General features: G+C 64.0%; 2 protein-coding genes across 5 annotated transcripts in view; one reads left to right on the plus strand and one right to left on the minus strand.

Moving 5' to 3' along the window:
- Positions 1–195: 195 nt before the first annotated feature.
- On the minus strand, positions 196–13655 carry DCST1 (DC-STAMP domain containing 1). Of its 4 annotated transcripts, none has more exons than XM_040452744.1 (16): positions 13545–13655; positions 13082–13207; positions 12935–13009; positions 8226–8354; positions 7867–8006; positions 7040–7256; positions 6805–6948; positions 6164–6285; positions 5708–5865; positions 3848–3947; positions 3628–3720; positions 3386–3512; positions 2948–3064; positions 2417–2559; positions 2202–2315; positions 196–518 (listed from the first exon to the last, which is right to left on the minus strand). In XM_040452744.1, exons 1-16 carry the CDS (start codon positions 13600–13602, stop codon positions 267–269), a joined length of 2115 nt encoding a protein of 704 aa, XP_040308678.1. In that variant the 5' UTR covers positions 13603–13655; the 3' UTR covers positions 196–266. The 4 variants fall into 4 exon arrangements, with proteins under 4 accessions (XP_040308678.1, XP_040308677.1, XP_040308679.1 ...); XM_040452743.1 differs by having other exon boundaries at positions 3625–3720; XM_040452745.1 differs by lacking the exon at positions 7867–8006 and having other exon boundaries at positions 3625–3720; positions 12960–13009.
- DCST2 (DC-STAMP domain containing 2) overlaps positions 13595–15280 on the plus strand; it is a 10373-nt gene continuing 8687 nt past the window's right edge. Inside the window, 5 exon segments of the mRNA XM_040452742.1 lie at positions 13595–13638; positions 13640–14133; positions 14283–14453; positions 14656–14757; positions 15028–15225. Coding sequence (XP_040308676.1) covers positions 13595–13638; positions 13640–14133; positions 14283–14453; positions 14656–14757; positions 15028–15225 — 1009 coding nt within the window.

Raw genomic sequence — 15280 nt, forward strand, 5'->3', positions numbered from 1 at the left:
CGGCCCCGCCGCGTTCCCGCTGCTGCGCGGGGTGGGAGCCGAACGAGGCCCGGTCCGACCGGCTTGGGCGGCGCGCCTCCTCCCGGTCCGGGGGCCGACCCCTTCCCAGCAGCTTGGCTGCCCTCCCGCGTCCCGTCGGCGGCCCGGTTCTGCGGGGATCCGGTGGGCGGCTCAGACCCCTGGGAAGCGCAGGCGTCGGGAGTGCAGGGGCTTTTATTAAACGCGGACGAGCGGGTTGGGGAGGGGGGACAGCGACAGGCGCCCCGTCACTCGGCGTAGGTGGCGTCGTCGTTGCTGTCGCTGTAGGCGGAGGAAGAGAGCTCCTCGCGCGGGGTGCAGGCCGGGCACCGCCGCCGCATGTCGTCCCAGCACGACCGGCAGTACACGGCCGCGCAGTCCGGCGTCGGGCACACGTAGGCCTCGGGCGTCTCGGGAGCCTGGCACACCACGCAGCGCCGGCGCAGCCAGCGGCGCAGGAGCGGGCAGCGGCGGTGCAGGACGTCGGCCAGGTGGTGGCGCTGCCGGGAGCCCGGGGGAGAGAAGGGGTGCGGGGAGCGGGGCCTGGAGGGCAAGGTCGCCATGCAAATGGGCCTAGGGAGCTTCCCTCCCCCCGCTCGGTGATGGAGACTGGGGGTGCAGCTTCCACTCCCCCAGCTGGGAGCAGCAACAACCATCACCTGTACCTCCCTGTGAACCACCTGATCTGTTCGCGGGGTGGGCTGAGAAGTGAGTCGGACACATAAGACTCTTAGCCCTGTGTTCTCCGCTTTACAGGCCAGAAAGGGGACTCTCGTAAGGGTTATGCGAGTTCCCAAAGGCGCACAGATAGTCAACGGCCAGACCTGGCTGCACGCAGCTGCCCTGATTCCAGATTACAAGCCTGCTTCAGAAGGCTCCCCCCTCTCTCCGCACTATTACCGGGAATTCTCTAGAGGCCACCTTATCAGCTCAGTCTTTGCTCAAGAAGCTGCATGTCAGCGGCAGAACTCCTGGCCTCGGCCTTCAGAGCCTTCCACACTCCGGTCCCTTTCCAGCCTCTGCTCTAACTTACCCCCACTTGAACTTTGCGTCCTCTGGCCAGCCCCCCAGACCAGCCCTGGCCCTTGACATTCCCCTCGGGCTCTGAGACTTCGCTCGTTCTGTTCCCCTAGCTTGGGACGAATGCCCTTCTATCTGCCCCTGAGAGTCCAGTTTACTTCCAGACCAGGTCATGGATTCATAGTGCGCTCTGTCTCAGCAGATGCTCATTTAGCCTCCGTGTGTCACGGGGTGGGGGACCTAGGCCCTAGAGGAAAACTTCAGCAAATGTGGTCTCTCACTTCCAAGAGCTCTGTTAGGGCTGGTGAAATAAGAATGGCTACTTTTTTTTTTTTTTTTTTTAAACAACACGGGTCCTGTACCAAGAAGGGTCACATGACGACAACGTGTGCGTGGGAGTTGCTAGGCGCCTGCTCCATGACAGCGAGGCTCCTCTAACCCTTTCAACAACCAGATGGAGAAGTGGTTCACTGCGTCTTGCAGAAGGGAAACACCAAGGCACAGCTTTTAAGTAAACACCGCAGATCCCGTTGCCATGGTGACGAAGGAACCAGGATTCAAACCCAGGCCCTCTGGCACCAGCACCCCACACCTCACTGCCACTGATCTCTGCACAGGCCTTGCAGATCTGTCCACCCTCTGAGGTCCCTTGAGGACCACGGCCAAGGTCACACAGCTTGATGAGGAAGCGTGGGCTGGAACCTGCTTCTCCTGGCCATGTGCTCTGTCCTTCCGCCACGTGCCCCTTCATGATGCCTCCCTGACCCCCAGCCCACCTGCCTCCCCACCTCCGGCAGAGGCCCCGAGCTTCTTGTTGTGACCTCGCAGTAGCATCTGTGGCTTGCCTCGGGTCCCCTGATCCCGGGGGAGCCCCCTTGCTTTCTTCTAGTCAGGCTGTATCAAATCTGATTCCTCTGTTCTGCCTGCGTCCTGATGGCCCACTGAGTGTCTCAGGCTGGCCCGAACGCGGGGGGACAGAGGCAGACTCGGCCCTGACCCCCGGGAGCCGGACGTCCAGGGCCCCTGGTGTGCATCTCGTGGGAACTTGCTGAGCTCCGCAGGCCGGCCCCCCGGGGCTGGACGGAGCGGCGGGAGAAGCCCCTCCCGGGGTCCTCAGAACCACAGGAGGCGGCGGTGTGGGGGGGTGGGCAGCCTGGACTTACGGGGGCCCTCTGCTGCTGCGCCCGGCTCACGATGGCAGCCCTTCTCAGCTTCGTAAAGGCCACCCTCTTCCTCAGCAGGTCATTGTAGAGGAACAGGACCCGCTTCTTCTCTCGCTGGGGTCGGGGAGGGGGGGTCGTCAGGGGTAGTGACAGCGCGTCCCCTCATGGCGGGGTCGGTCGGCAGGGTGCACGCCTGTGAGGTGGGGGCGGCGTACCTTGGGGAAGTAGAAGGCCGCGATGACTCTCCGGAGCCGGTAGCCGAAGGCTTGCAGAAGGCACAGACACAGCAGCAGGCCCACGGGGAGCGCGGCCCTCACGTAGGCCCTGGGGTTCAGGCTCACGGGCTGCGGCAGGCAGCCTGGGGCAGGGCCGGGCCGTCACCCCACCGGGACGTGTCTCTGGTGGCCCTGCTCTCCTCCCGCCTGCCCCTCGCCCTGCAAGCTGCACCTGGGACACCGTAGCCACCGGGGTCACGGGGCTATTTGCTCAGCACGGCACGGACAGAGAGAAAGTGTCCATCGTGGGCAGGGCTCTCTGGGGGCGCTGGGACCCTCTGTCCCCAATGCCCTAGCGTCTATGCTCCTCTGACCCCAGGCCATCATTCCCCAGCTCTCCAAGCCTCCCCTGCTGTTTCCCGCCCTCATCCCTGCAACCCCAGCATGCCTCTCCCATCTCGCCACCTCTCTGCCTTGGGGAGACCCAGGGCCCCCGCCCTCGCCCCCGAGCCGGCGTCCGGCGTGGCTCACGCATGTTGCTGGAGTCCACCGTGGTCTCTGAGGACGTGTTCAGGGCTCCAATGGTTTTCCGAAGAAGCCGGGCCAGCATGGAGTCCCCCCCGACTTTCACCTCCAATTTATGGCTGCCTGAGGCCATGGGGGGGGGGGTCAGGAAAGGGTTGCGGTTTAGGGGAGGGGCAGGATGGGGACTGGATGTGGGGGGGGGTTTCAAAGCACAGAAATCTCTGCAGCGCGGGACCTTCCTCCCTTCACTGAACGCTAACCCCTCCCTGTCGCGGATGTAAAGGGGGCTGAGGCCCCCTCCGTCAGACTGCAGGGCTGAGATTTGACCCTGAGATGGCCAGGGAGGGGTGAGACACAGGAGGAGGTGACAACACTGGACGAGGTCAGGTGGGGTGGCTGCGGGGGTGGGGCGGGGGACTTCCCAGGGGCCGGGCGCGGGCTCACTGCGGAAAGAGTACTGCAGGAAGGAGTGATGGCGGATGGTGTTGAAGACGGAGTAGAGAGCCCGGTCCAGGCCGCACAGCACCAGCAGCAGCAGCAGGACGGGCAGGGTCTCTGCGAGCTCCCTCGCCTGCCGGAGGACAGGAGCAGCAGGCCTGGAGCCCTCCCAGGTGCCCCTGCCCTCCGCCCCACGCGGCCAGCGCCCGCGGTCAGGTCCACGGGCCGCCCCACGCCACCCTCACCACGTTTCTCGTCTCCGAGGCCTGCATGAAGGGACTGCAGGGGAAGATGACGGCTTTCTCCTCGGCTCTGCGGAGCGGCAGCAAAGTCCGCTTGCCCTGGACACAACGTCCACACGGTGACGGACACCAGGGCCCTCCCCCTTCTGCCCTCCGCCCCCCCTGGAGCGCGAGGCCACACGGCGCACACGGCGGGGCACCCTGGGTCAGGGCTGCGCCCACTCACCAACTTCTTCCTGCGTTCGTCGATCTGGCAAAAGTAGGTGCTGATGTAGATGTTGTCAAAGCGGATGTCCCCGTTATAGCTGTCCACGTAGGAGAAGGACCTGGGCACGGGGACGGTTCCATGTCGTCCTCACCCACCCCCAACCACGGGCTTCCCGGACGCTCGCTCGTTCAACGGGGCACCCCGCACGCGCGGAGCGCCGCTTACGTCCTAGGCGGAGACAGGCCCTGCCTCCCGGCAGCCTGCAGCCCAGGGCCAGGCGGGCAGGCACACAAGCGAGAAGACAAGGGGGGTCGTGTACGAGGCCGGGAAGGGGGGCTTCCCGGCCGCGGATCCGGCAGGGTGGATCTCAAGCAGCGGGAACAGCGGGAGCAAAGGCACCGGGGCGTGAAGCCCCTCAAGGCTGCAGAACTGCCCGCCATCGTGAAGGACTCCTGCTTTCATCTCGGCAGAACCTCTCCTGGAGGTCACTTCAAGCAAAACTCACTTCCCACCTGCTTCCCTTCTCCCCACCACACCCTTGAGTAAGGCAGTGTTTTCCGTGTGCCCGAGGCTCCCTCTCCCCTGAGGATGCTCCAAAGTCCCACGTAATGTTTCAGTTTACTAAGGACAAAAAGTTATTGGAGACGTGTTTGAAACTGAGTTACATGACGTAAGCCCTGCAGACTGGGAATCCCGAGTTCCAGTGCTCGTGGTTCGGGACCCGTGGAAACCCTGTTCCTGCCTCTAAGGGACAAAGAGGAGAAATGCAAGGCCAGCCCGCGAGCGCCCCCTTGTGGAGAGACCGAGCGCTGCCGGGCGCGCCTGAACCTGGCCCGCCCGCTCCCCGCTGCCCCTTAGCCGGTGACCTCACCGGGTGGAAAGCCTGGAGGCGGACTCTCTGTGCCTCCTTCCTTCCCTCCCCAAGCCGGCGCGGGACCCGGTGCCCCTCGCCTCTTCCTGCCTCCGTCTCGGGCCAGCTTCCTGCCGCGCCCCACTCCCCCGCCAGGCTCCCTAACCTCTGACCCACCTTGGCCTCCCAGCCTCCGGCCCGCAGGGCTTTCCAGACTCTTCCGGCCATGGCCACTTCAGCCCAGGCCGCAAGCCCAGCCTTGCCCTCCGCACCCCAAAGATGCCAGGACCCTTGCCCAAGAGAATCAGCTATGGCAGGGGCACGCACTCAGCTCCCACCGGGTCCCCAAGCCGGTCCCGAGTGCGGCCCTCGGGCGGTCCATGCTTCTTGGGTGCCTCCCTCTCTTGCCTCCCCTAGACCGTGAGCATCTCGAGGGCGGGAAGATGGTTCCTTCATGTCTGCCTCCCCACAGGGCCCTCGGCTCGCTCAGGACCCCTGCCCCTCAGCTGCCCCACAGCCGGGGGGACAATGGAGCAGGAGCCCCTGTGGCCGCCCCTGACGGCCCCTGCCCGTCTCGGGCATGTGAGGGGCGGTGATAGGAGACAGAGGGTCCAGAGGTCGCCAGGGAAACAGAGTGAGGCCCAGGACGGCCCAGCTGGACGCCAGGCTGGGTGGGGTTGAGGACTTTGGTCCAAATGTTGGGAAAGTCGCTGCCAACGCGGCAGGCGGGAGAAAATGAAAGTGGGATTGGATGATAAAAATGGACAAAGTCGGAGCCAAGGGGAATGTGAAGGGCAAGAGAAAAATCAAAAGTCAAAGCTAAAAGTAAAAAAGTCCGCGCTGGGATGAAGGCCGAAGGAGGCAGATAAATGAAGACGCCTCCCTTTCAAGGTGTGGGAACGCGGGCCACGTGTCCCTGACCAAAAGCCCGCGTTTCCTCTGACTCTGCGTCATCAGCGGCTGCCACGGTACCCAAAGGCGACGCGGAGGGTCCGCGGGGGCCCCACCCGAGCCGGCGCGGCGCTCACGCGTGCAGGACGAGCAGGAAGGTGCAGGACAGCAGCACACGCAGCAGCCCCAGGGTCCACCCCAGCTGGGCCTCCTGGCGGCGGACGAGGTCCCGCAGCTCGGCGCTCACGTGCTCCCAGCTCGTGTTGAGGCCCAGCACCGCCACCTGCTTCTCTTCCTGGGGGGCGTGGGGGCGCAGGCGGCCGGATGTCCCCCCTCCCCCGCCGCCCACTGGGGGGGCAGCTCTTCCCAGGACCCTCCTGCTGCTCGCCATCCCCCACCCCCACCCCCGCGACCCCCCGCCCTGCTCCCCTGCGTCAGCTGGGAGCTGCCGCCCTCCCCTCTCGCACCTGGCGTCCCAGCACAGACACCTGTCCCCTTGTCCTCTCCCTCCCTCCTGGGCCTCGTCAGGGCCCTGTGTCCTCTCCCTCCTCCCTAGCTCCCCTCACCCCCAGCCCCCAGGCCCCGCCTCCTACCTTGAGGTCAATAGTGGCTGAAAATTCCCCGTCCAGGTCGCGCACAGACCGGTTGAGGGAATCATAGGTCTGCCCGAAGTTGCCCTCCACTGGGATGCGACTGCGGCACCAAACTTCCATCGCTGCCGGCCGGACAGCCAGGGCGGTCAGGGGCCGCGCTCCCCCCGCCTCCCCGCCGCGGCCCCTCCCTGCAGCCTGCCTGTCTCTCCGCACCGCACGGAGTCTTTCCCCTCCCCCCTCTCCTCGAGCCCCCTTCCCGGACCGAGGCCTCGTTTCTCCCCCGGTTCTCTTACCTGTTTATAACCATGCCAACCATGAATAATGACAGCCAACATTTATGAGAAAATTCCTGTGTCAGCCCTGTTACTAGCTTCCCGTGTGTTGCACCTCAAGCCCTCAGAAACCCCTGACGGGGTAGGTACTCTTATTACCCCCGCCTTTCAGATGAACAGACGAAACCCGAGCCTCCTATGCATATAAACCGGGTCACACCGCCAGTCAGGGGAGGGGGCCGGGCTGCATCCCCCCCATGTCACTGTGCTGACCCCTGGCAAAGCCACAGTGGGGGGGCGGGGCGGGCTGGGCGCTGGTGTCCCCCTCCCCTTGCTACTCTGCTGACCCCTGGCTGACCCCTGGCTGACCCCTGGCGATACTGCAGAAGAACTTGAACTTCATGGGCAGGCAGAGCAGGTGGTTGAGCAGCGGGACCCGGACGCGCTCCATGCACCGCTCGTGCTTTCGGTCGAACCAGCGGCGGCAGCTGAGCATGGCCCGGTCCACCACGTCTGTGGGAGGGGGCCAGGGTGCCTGAGGCCCCCACCCCTCGCCCCCCCGGCCCCGGCCCCGGCCCCCTGCCCGCACCCCTGCGCCCCTCACAGGAACAGCGCAGCCTGGTTTTCAGCTCGTACATCTTCTGTGTGGAGAGACGGCGCCCGGAAGGCGGGGCTCGGTGGGTCCCCACGCCGCGGGCCGTCCCCTCTGGGCTCTCAGCGTCCTCGGGGCTGTAGCCCATCTCGCTGTTCACCTGGGCATCCAGGTCCTCGAAGGCCTTGGAGAGGTTCTGCGTCTCGGCTTTCAGTGAAACTTTGCTGCCCTGGGGTTGGAGGGTGAGGAAGAAGAGGTCACACCGACCCCCCTGCCCCTCCCCCCACCCCACCCCCGCCAAGTTCTGGCTCCGCCCTCGGGCCCTCGGGGAGTCCTGAGACAGCCCCTCACCCTATGCTCCACTGTCCCACCAGGCACCTCCTCTCTGCCCCCTCCCGGCTCTCCAGGCCCTTGGACTTCACCCTTCACACTAACTTCCCAGGCCACTCTGCCATCTCAATGTCCCCGGTCCCCAGCGTCCCCGCGGTCAGCCGGTCTCGCCAACTCCTCAACCCTCCAACCCCTGCAACCCCAGCGTCCGGCCCGAAGCTTCCTGACTCCTCCAGGCCAAGGCCACCGGTTTCCTGACATTCAGGTTCAGCTGCTCAGAGCCCCGCCCACCCAGGTGTTTGGAGATGGGGGGGGCACGTCCCATGACCGGGGGCGGGGGCATTCCTGGCGTTGAGTGCCCAGGGCACATCCTGCCATGTTTCAGGACAGTCCTGCAAAAACTGCCGGGGGTGCCCGGCTGGGAAACAGTCTGGGGGTCACAGCTCCCAGCGCAGGTGTGGGAGCCCCCTGGGGAGAGGGGCCCAGGCCCTGCCGCGCAGGGTGCTGACCAGCAGGCCCTTGAACACCGCGCGCAGTGGGGCGGTGGAGACGCGCCAGGCCGCTCTCGTGTTGTTGATCTGCAGCTCCACCGTGCAGCCCAGCGAGGCCACCACCTCGTTGAGGTTGTGCCGCAGATTGGCCGCGGGTCCTGGGGGAAGACGGCACAGGGGGTCTCCCTCCGCAGCTAGGCCGCTTTCAGAAGGTCCCCTCAGCTCCTGCTCGGCATACGGGGGCCACCTGCTGGAGCCGTGCGGGGATGGGGCCCAGAAGCCGGTGAGAGGTCATCTCATCAACACCGGACTGTTTTTCCTGTGTAAACTAAGGAGGCCTGGAGATGTGGAGGGACTCTCTCAGGGCACGCACTCACCCTCATAGATGGCAGCCAAGGCGTACCCCAGCACAAAGAGCCTGCCCTCTTTGCCCAGCATCTTGGGTACCAGCAGGAGGCTGGCACAGCGGATGTGAGGGGAGGTCCCCCAGCCCACGGCCCCCAAGCCTGTCAGGAGAGAGCGGCAGGTGGTGAGGCAGAGTGAAGATGCCCCCTGGGCCCACCACCAGGCTTACCGGAGCACCGCCCCCCCCCCCCAGCTTCTTTCTAGAACCATCACCGTACTGCCTTTGCCTCCATTTACACGGACTCTAATAGGCCTTCGAGGCCACTCATTCATTCATTCATTCATTCATTCAACAGCCTTGTACAGAGCTTAGCTGCGGCGGGCTCTGGAAGGGCTTGGAGAGACGCGGGAGGTTGAGAAGCCATGGTCACTGACTGTGTGCAGGAGGGTGTGTTTGTGTTTGGGAAGGGAGCGAGCACTTGTCATTTCCAGGCTGGACTCCCACAGGCCCTACGTGCTGAGGGAGCGAGGAAAGCAAGAGAACAATTCTGGCAACAGTCCCCGGTCCTCACAGCCACCCCAGGACTCCCCGTGCCCTGAGCCCTCCCACACTCACCACCTCCACCCCTAATTTTAGCCCTGAGTCACGGCCCTGCCGGTCTGTGTTCGCGCTTCCGAGTGTCTCCCTATGGTCTCTGCAAGGAGACAGTGAGCTCCTCGGAGCTCGTCATGCAGGGAGACAGACGGCCGGGTGGACAGATGACTACCCTCGAGCGCTCAGTGCACGGGAGGCGTCGCGGGAGCTGAGGGAGCGGGGGTTTCTGTGGGGAGGAGGGTGGGGCTGGGAGGGCCGGGCAGAGCAGATGATGTGTCAGCTGGGGCTGAAGGTGAGTAAGTGTCCTTAGGGGGCAGGACGGCATTCCAGGCCAAAGGAACAGCGTGAGCTGGTCGGGGGACCTAGAAGCTTCCTGTGAAATAGTGTTTGCCCCTGACGCCAAAGCGAATCCTAAGTCCCTACACTTCCCCCTGTGTCCCCCGCCCTCGTAGGGACCCCCTTGCCTCTGGCTGGGGCCAACCGGTCCCGACGTCCCCCCTCTCTCACTAGCCTGTCCCCCAGTGCTCACGAGGCAGCCAGAGTGACCTTGTCAACACAAACCTGATCGTGTTCCTTCTCTGCCTCAAACCACCTGCTGGCTTTCTCCCATGCTTGGGATCCAACCCATAACGTAACGTGGCCCGTAACGTGGCCTGTGGACCCTCTGACCTGGCCCCCGCCTAGCTTCGGACCTTCACCCACTTCACTGACCCACACAGGCCTGTTGCCGGTCCCAGAATCCGCCAGGCGGCACCGCCTCTGAGCCATGGAACCCGCCCCCCCCCCAACCCCACCAGGGCCCTGCTCCCCCCTCCCCACCAGGCCGGCTCCCCCAGTCACACAGGTGTGCCCCGAGCAGCGAGTCGCGCCCCTTGCCACGTTCCTTCTCACGCAACCTGAGTTCGGTTCAAGGGCAACAGCCCCCGGGGGTGAATGTGGATCTGTGTAGCCCCGTCGTGGTACAATGGGACACGGGAAGGGGTTTGTTCTGTGGTCTTAGCCTCTGGACAAAGACTCAAACGGAGGATGGTTGTTGACAAGTCGCTGCCCTGCATTCCGAAGAGAGCCCCAGGGGGCTGTGGGTGTCCTCCCTGGGCGTCCACAAGGGAAAAACTGGTCTCTGGCCCTCTACCAACCAGAATATACAAAGACAAGACCAGAAGCCAGAATTTTCTGGAAGGGGAGGGGAGAGGCGCTCCATCTGTGCCAAGTGAGAGACCCCACGGGGCCCCTGCAGAGATGGGGCAGAGGGAGGCGGCCTCCGCTGAACCCCAGCACCTGGAGCACAGAGGGGGAGGAGAGGTGACCACAGTGCCGGCAGGCCTCCCTCCAGGGGACATGGGGGACCACGACTTGGGAGCCACGCTTGGTCGTCATCGAGGCAGGGCAAGGACGTGTGCATTTTCTCTGGGACAAGGGGGCATTTTCGGGGGCAGAGAGACCCAAGGGGCCCCTCACAGAAGAGGCCGGGGGGCAGGAGCTGCAGGCGTCGGCCAAACAGAACTGCTCTGAGCAGGAACACGGGACCTCCCAGGTCCACACGGAGCCTCCAGAGATGCCCTGAAAGGCCCCTGAAGTGGGACAGCCTGCCAGCCAGGGCAGAGGGCCCCGCACAGCACTGAGGACGGCGAGCTTGAGGCCCTTTCCCTCAAATCCCTTCTGACATCAGAAGAAGCAGAAGAGGAAGGAGGTGGGGAAAAAAATACAAGGCAGGCCCCCCCTCCACCGTGGGACCCCCATCCGCAGGGGGTGGGCAGGGGGCGGGGGGAGGGCTGGAGAAGGGGTTGGGGAGGGAGGGGGGAGGGGACTGGAGGTTAGGGGCAGGGAGGTGAAGGAGACAGGGAACAGGGGACTGGGGATTGAGGACAGGGAGCTGGGGGTTGGGGTGGGAGACAGGGGGTGAGGGGGCAAGGGGCAGGGGGCGGAGAGGTGGGGGGGACAGGGGACACGGGACATGGGGCAGGGGACTGGGGGTTGGGGGCAGGGAGGGCGGGGGGTGGGAGGTGGGGGGGCATGGGGATGGGGGCAGGGGGTCGGGGGCAAGGGGGACAGGGGGCACGGGACATGGGGCAGGGGACAGGAGGCTGGGGACAGGGGTTTGGGGGCAGGGGACTGGGGGTGGGAGGTGGGGGGCAGGGGACTGGGGGTTGGGGACAAGGGGTGAGGGGGGCAGGGGTGCAAGTGGGGAAGAGGATGGAGAATGCAGCAAGGGGACCTTTGGTGTAGACTGGCTCGGACCTTTCAAACCCTAGAAACAGTCACAATGATGTGAGCAGGTCTTGTAAATGAGAACAAGCAGCAAGCAAGGGTCCTTGGGAAAGGCCATCAGTGGGGGCTGTGGTCAGAGAAGGAGCCGCTCCCTCTGGCCCAACACAGGTCAGGTGGCTCTGGTCAGAGAACCGTTTGGGGAGGCCGGCTGGGGGTCCAGGAATGTCTTCCTCCTCCTTACAGGAGACATGAAGAAGGAATGTTCTGGTCTTGTGACATTGTCGTATAAAGACAAGATGCCTGGATTTGCCGCGGCCAGTTCATAACCCGAGGCGGAATGGTCGCCAGGCCCAAGATGGCGGAGACACATGCAAAAATGCTCAACATCACTCATCGTCTGGGAAATACAGATCAAAACCACACTGAGATGCCACCTCACCCCTGTCAGAATGGCTAACTTGAACAACTCAGGCAACAACAGATGTTGGTGAGGATGCGGAGAAAGAGGATGTCTTTTGCATTGTTGGTGGGAATGCAAGCTGGTACAGCCACTCTGGAAAACAGGATGGAGGTTCCTCAAAAAAAAAACCTAAAAATAGAACTACCCTACGACCCAGCAATTGCCCTGCTAGGCGTTTCTCCACGGGATACAGGTGGGCTGTTTCGAAGGGACACACGCACCCCCACGTTTACAGCAGCGCTGTCGACAACAGCCAAAGGACGGAAAGAGCCCAAATGTCCATCGATGGATGAGTGGATAAAGAAGATGTGATACACACACACACACACACACACACACACGCACACACACACACACACACACACACACACACACTGGAGTATTACTCGGCAATCAAAAAGAATGAAATCTTGCCATTTGCAGCTACGTGGATGGAACTGGAGGCTATTATTAGTGAAATTAGCTAAGTGAAATTAGTCAGAGAACGACAAAAATCATAGGACTTCACTCATATGAGGACTGTAAGAGCCAAAACAGAGGAACATAAGGGAAGGGAAACAAAAAGAATATAAAAACAGGGAGGGGGACAAAACAGAAGAGACTCATAAATACGGAGAACAAACTGAGGGTTGCTGGAGGGGTGGTGGGAGGGGGGATGGGCTGAATGGGGGAGGGGCACTAAGGAGTCTACTCCTGAAATCACTGTAGCACCATATGCTAACTAACTTGGAGGTAAATTAAAAAATAAACAATAGAATTAAAAAACAAAGATGGCGGAGAAACCAGGCAAGAGGAACCTGGGTCCTTGGGGGGCTGACCCAGCTGCTGAATTATCCAGACTCCAAACACCACTCGACCTGGAAACCTGTTGTTACCTGAGATAACCAACTTTCTCTGTGGTTAAAGCACTTGCAGGTGGGTTTTCTGTTCCTGCAGCCTGGCCCCTCTCGACATGAGCCCCCCCACGGCAGTGTCGCCTCCGAGAAGCCTTCCCTGACTACTCAGGCCGGCGCCGCCCCAGCCACTTTCCTCCCAAACCCCCAGCTTCCTCTCTTCACGCCCTTGTCACCATCAGAAATGCTCTTACTCAGTGTTCCTTTACTGCCTAACTGTCCCCACCCGAGGCTCGCAGATCTTGTTCACTGCTGAAGCTTCGTGGGGACTCAGTGAGTGCTGACTGACTGAACGAACGAACGAACGAACGAACGGACGGAGGGGCAGGACACAAGGCCAGAGAGGCCAGAAGAGATGGGTGTGAACTGCATCATGCAACACGGAGTCCTTTCCGGTTGGGAAGGGCCCCTAGACGACAAGACTGGGTCCTCCTCTTCTCCCTGAATCTCCCTGCAAAGCCCGGGAGGGGGCTGGGGCCACAGGGACACTTGGGGACAGAAGAAACAAGACGGGACTCCCTCCTAGGACTCTCCAGGCCTGTCCCCCCAGCCTCCAAAGCCTCCCTGTCCTCAGCCAGCACTAACCCACCAGGCTGTACAATGTCACCACCTTCTGATCCTCATAGATGTTCATGGGGTTCACCAGGAGCTGAAAGAGACCTACGAGTGCACGGGTCAAGTCCTAGGTCAGAAGACGGGTCCCACCCCTGCCCCGGGGGGCCCCACACTCACCCATGGCCAGGAGCCCTCCAGTGCCTGCCCCCAGCAGGAAAGCAGTGACCGGAAACTCTCCGGGCTGGCGCTTCAGGAAACGGCCACAGGGGGCCGGCAGCCCCCAGTTCAGGAGCCTCTGCACGGCTGCGGGGTCAAGTACGTTAGCCCAGCAGGGCCAAGGGCCCACTCTCCTGGCTGGGACGCGCTTCATCAGGGTTAGGGGCCTGCGGGGGGAGAGGCTGGGGGACCTGCAGGAACCTGGGCCTCCTGGAGGCGGGGGGGGGGGGGGGCCCGGGGGAAAGGCGGGGGGGGGGGGGGGGGAGAAGAGGAGAGGGCATGGCTGGAGGAGGGGGGCCCGCGGGGTGAGAGGGGGGGCCCCTGGGGCCCCCCCGGGGGGGGAGGGGGGGGGCGGGAGACACTGGACGGATGCCTGGGGGCTGGGAGGCCCTGGGGAAGGGCAGGGTCTCTGGGACTGACTCACTGGTGTGGGGGAGCTTCCTCTGCCCTGTGGCTCCATCCCGATGAGGTGTGATGGCCATGAGTCTGCACCCGCTCTCGTCCCACAGGTGTCCTCCGCTCCGGCCCCTCTGCCGCGCCCACAGCCTGTCTGGTCTGTGTCTCTCGCCCCTCTGCTCTGAGACTTGGGGCAGGAGATTCGAGACCTCCCTCCCCCTCCCCAGTCCTGCAGCTGGGTAAGGCCCTCCAGCACAGTTGTGGTACAAGCCTCAGAACCTTAGAATGTGGGGAGGGATTCCGGGAGCCCGGAAGAGCCCCAGAACCCCGTGGGCGTCTCCTGGAAACAGGCACACGTTTGGACCCGACGGCCATGGCCCCCGTGGGGGCCGAGGAGCCGAGCACGTCGCGGGCCGTGGTCCGCAGCGTGGGGGGTTTCGCCCTGGGCTTGTCCTTGGCCACGGCCTATGGGCTCCTGGAGCTGCTGGTGGAAGAACACAGCCCCTGGGCCTGCCTCGTGGGCACCCTCACTCTGGCCGCCTTCCTCGGCCTGGGCATGGGCTTCTCCCGCCAGGTCCGGGTCACCGTCCTCCTGCTGCTGCCCCAGGCCTTCTCCAGTGAGCGAGGCACCCAGGGGGAGGGGCAGGAGGGATCCTGGGGGAGGGGGAGGCTCGAGGGAAATATTCTGGAGGCTTCCTTGAGAGGCTTACAGATGCTGCCGCCTGCAAGGCTGGAGTCCTGTTTCTGATGGAGCCGTCTCCCCCAGAGCAGGGCCGGGCCCTGTTGATGGTGGCTGCCTTTGGGCTGGTGCTGCAAGGGCCTTGTGCCAACACCCTGCACAACTTCACTCAGGCCAGCAAGGCCGTGGCCTGCGGGGCAGAGCTGGCCCTGAACCAGACCGCCGAAGCGCTGGAACGGGCCAAGCGGCCCCTCGTCAGTAAGGCCCCCCGCGGCCCCTCGTCTTGTGTCTCTGGCTCCGCTCCTCTCTGCTGGGGCCCTGACTTCGGGGCGCCCAGTTAGACCCCTGACCTCACTCACTGGGCGACTCCACCCGGATTCCCAGACCCGCCTCCCGCCCGCTCCCTACCGGGGGCCGGTGGTGAGGGCCGCCCCACAGTGCCCCTGCCCCTGCCTCTCAGGTGCCCTGAACAAGATTAAGGCCATTGCCCAGAAGGCCAAAGAGGTGGCTGACCGGGTTCGCAAGTTCTTTCGGTCGATCATGGACGGCGTGAAGCACGTAGGTCAGCACATTCGAATGTCTGTTTGGGGGGCGGGGGTCAAAACGCACCCTGTCTCTTCACCCCTGCCCCCGCCCGGGGCCTTTCGGGCCCCTCCCTGACTAGTCCCCAGTGGGTACAGCACAGCCGGGCCCCTGACCACAGGCGTCTCCTGCTCCGGGGGCTGTCCCGGAGCCTCCCGGCCCCCTGGGGGGACGCTGCAGCCGCCGCCCCCCCCCCCCCCCCCCGCCCCGGCTCCCGCCAGCCGCGTGCCAGCCCCGCAGCCGTCCCCAGCCAGGGCACTGCGGAACGTGTGGTACTGGCTCCTTCACATCGGGGACGTGTGCAACGCCGAGCTGGGCAACCCTTACGTGAAGTGCGCGCGGGTCTTCGACGGCGCCAAGGACAGCTGCATGAGGACCGTACCGCGAGCCTATCACCTGTGCTTCGTGCTCACGCCCTTCAAGCTGGTGCTATGCGGACTGGCCAGCGGTGAGAGAGAGCCCAGGCTTGCCGCCGGGGGAGGGGGGGCGGGGGGGGGGGCGGG

The sequence above is a fragment of the Herpailurus yagouaroundi genome, unplaced genomic scaffold (assembly GCF_014898765.1).
Source record: "Herpailurus yagouaroundi ecotype Mexico unplaced genomic scaffold, PumYag 207, whole genome shotgun sequence".
NCBI classification, from domain to species: Eukaryota; Metazoa; Chordata; class Mammalia; order Carnivora; family Felidae; genus Herpailurus; species Herpailurus yagouaroundi.

Bases quoted from the DNA above. Each gene is read 5' to 3' on its own strand.
- DCST1 (XM_040452743.1), bottom strand. From the start codon at position 13,602: ATGGCCATCACACCTCATCGGGATGGAGCCACAGGGCAGAGGAAGCTC. The intron at 13,208-13,544 runs GTGAGTCAGTCC...TTGACCCCGCAG, and splicing joins GAGGAAGCTCCCCCACACCA to CCGTGCAGAGGCTCCTGAAC. The intron at 2,316-2,416 runs GTACGCCGCCCC...CCCCGACCCCAG, and splicing joins CGGCCTTCTACTTCCCCAAG to CGAGAGAAGAAGCGGGTCCT.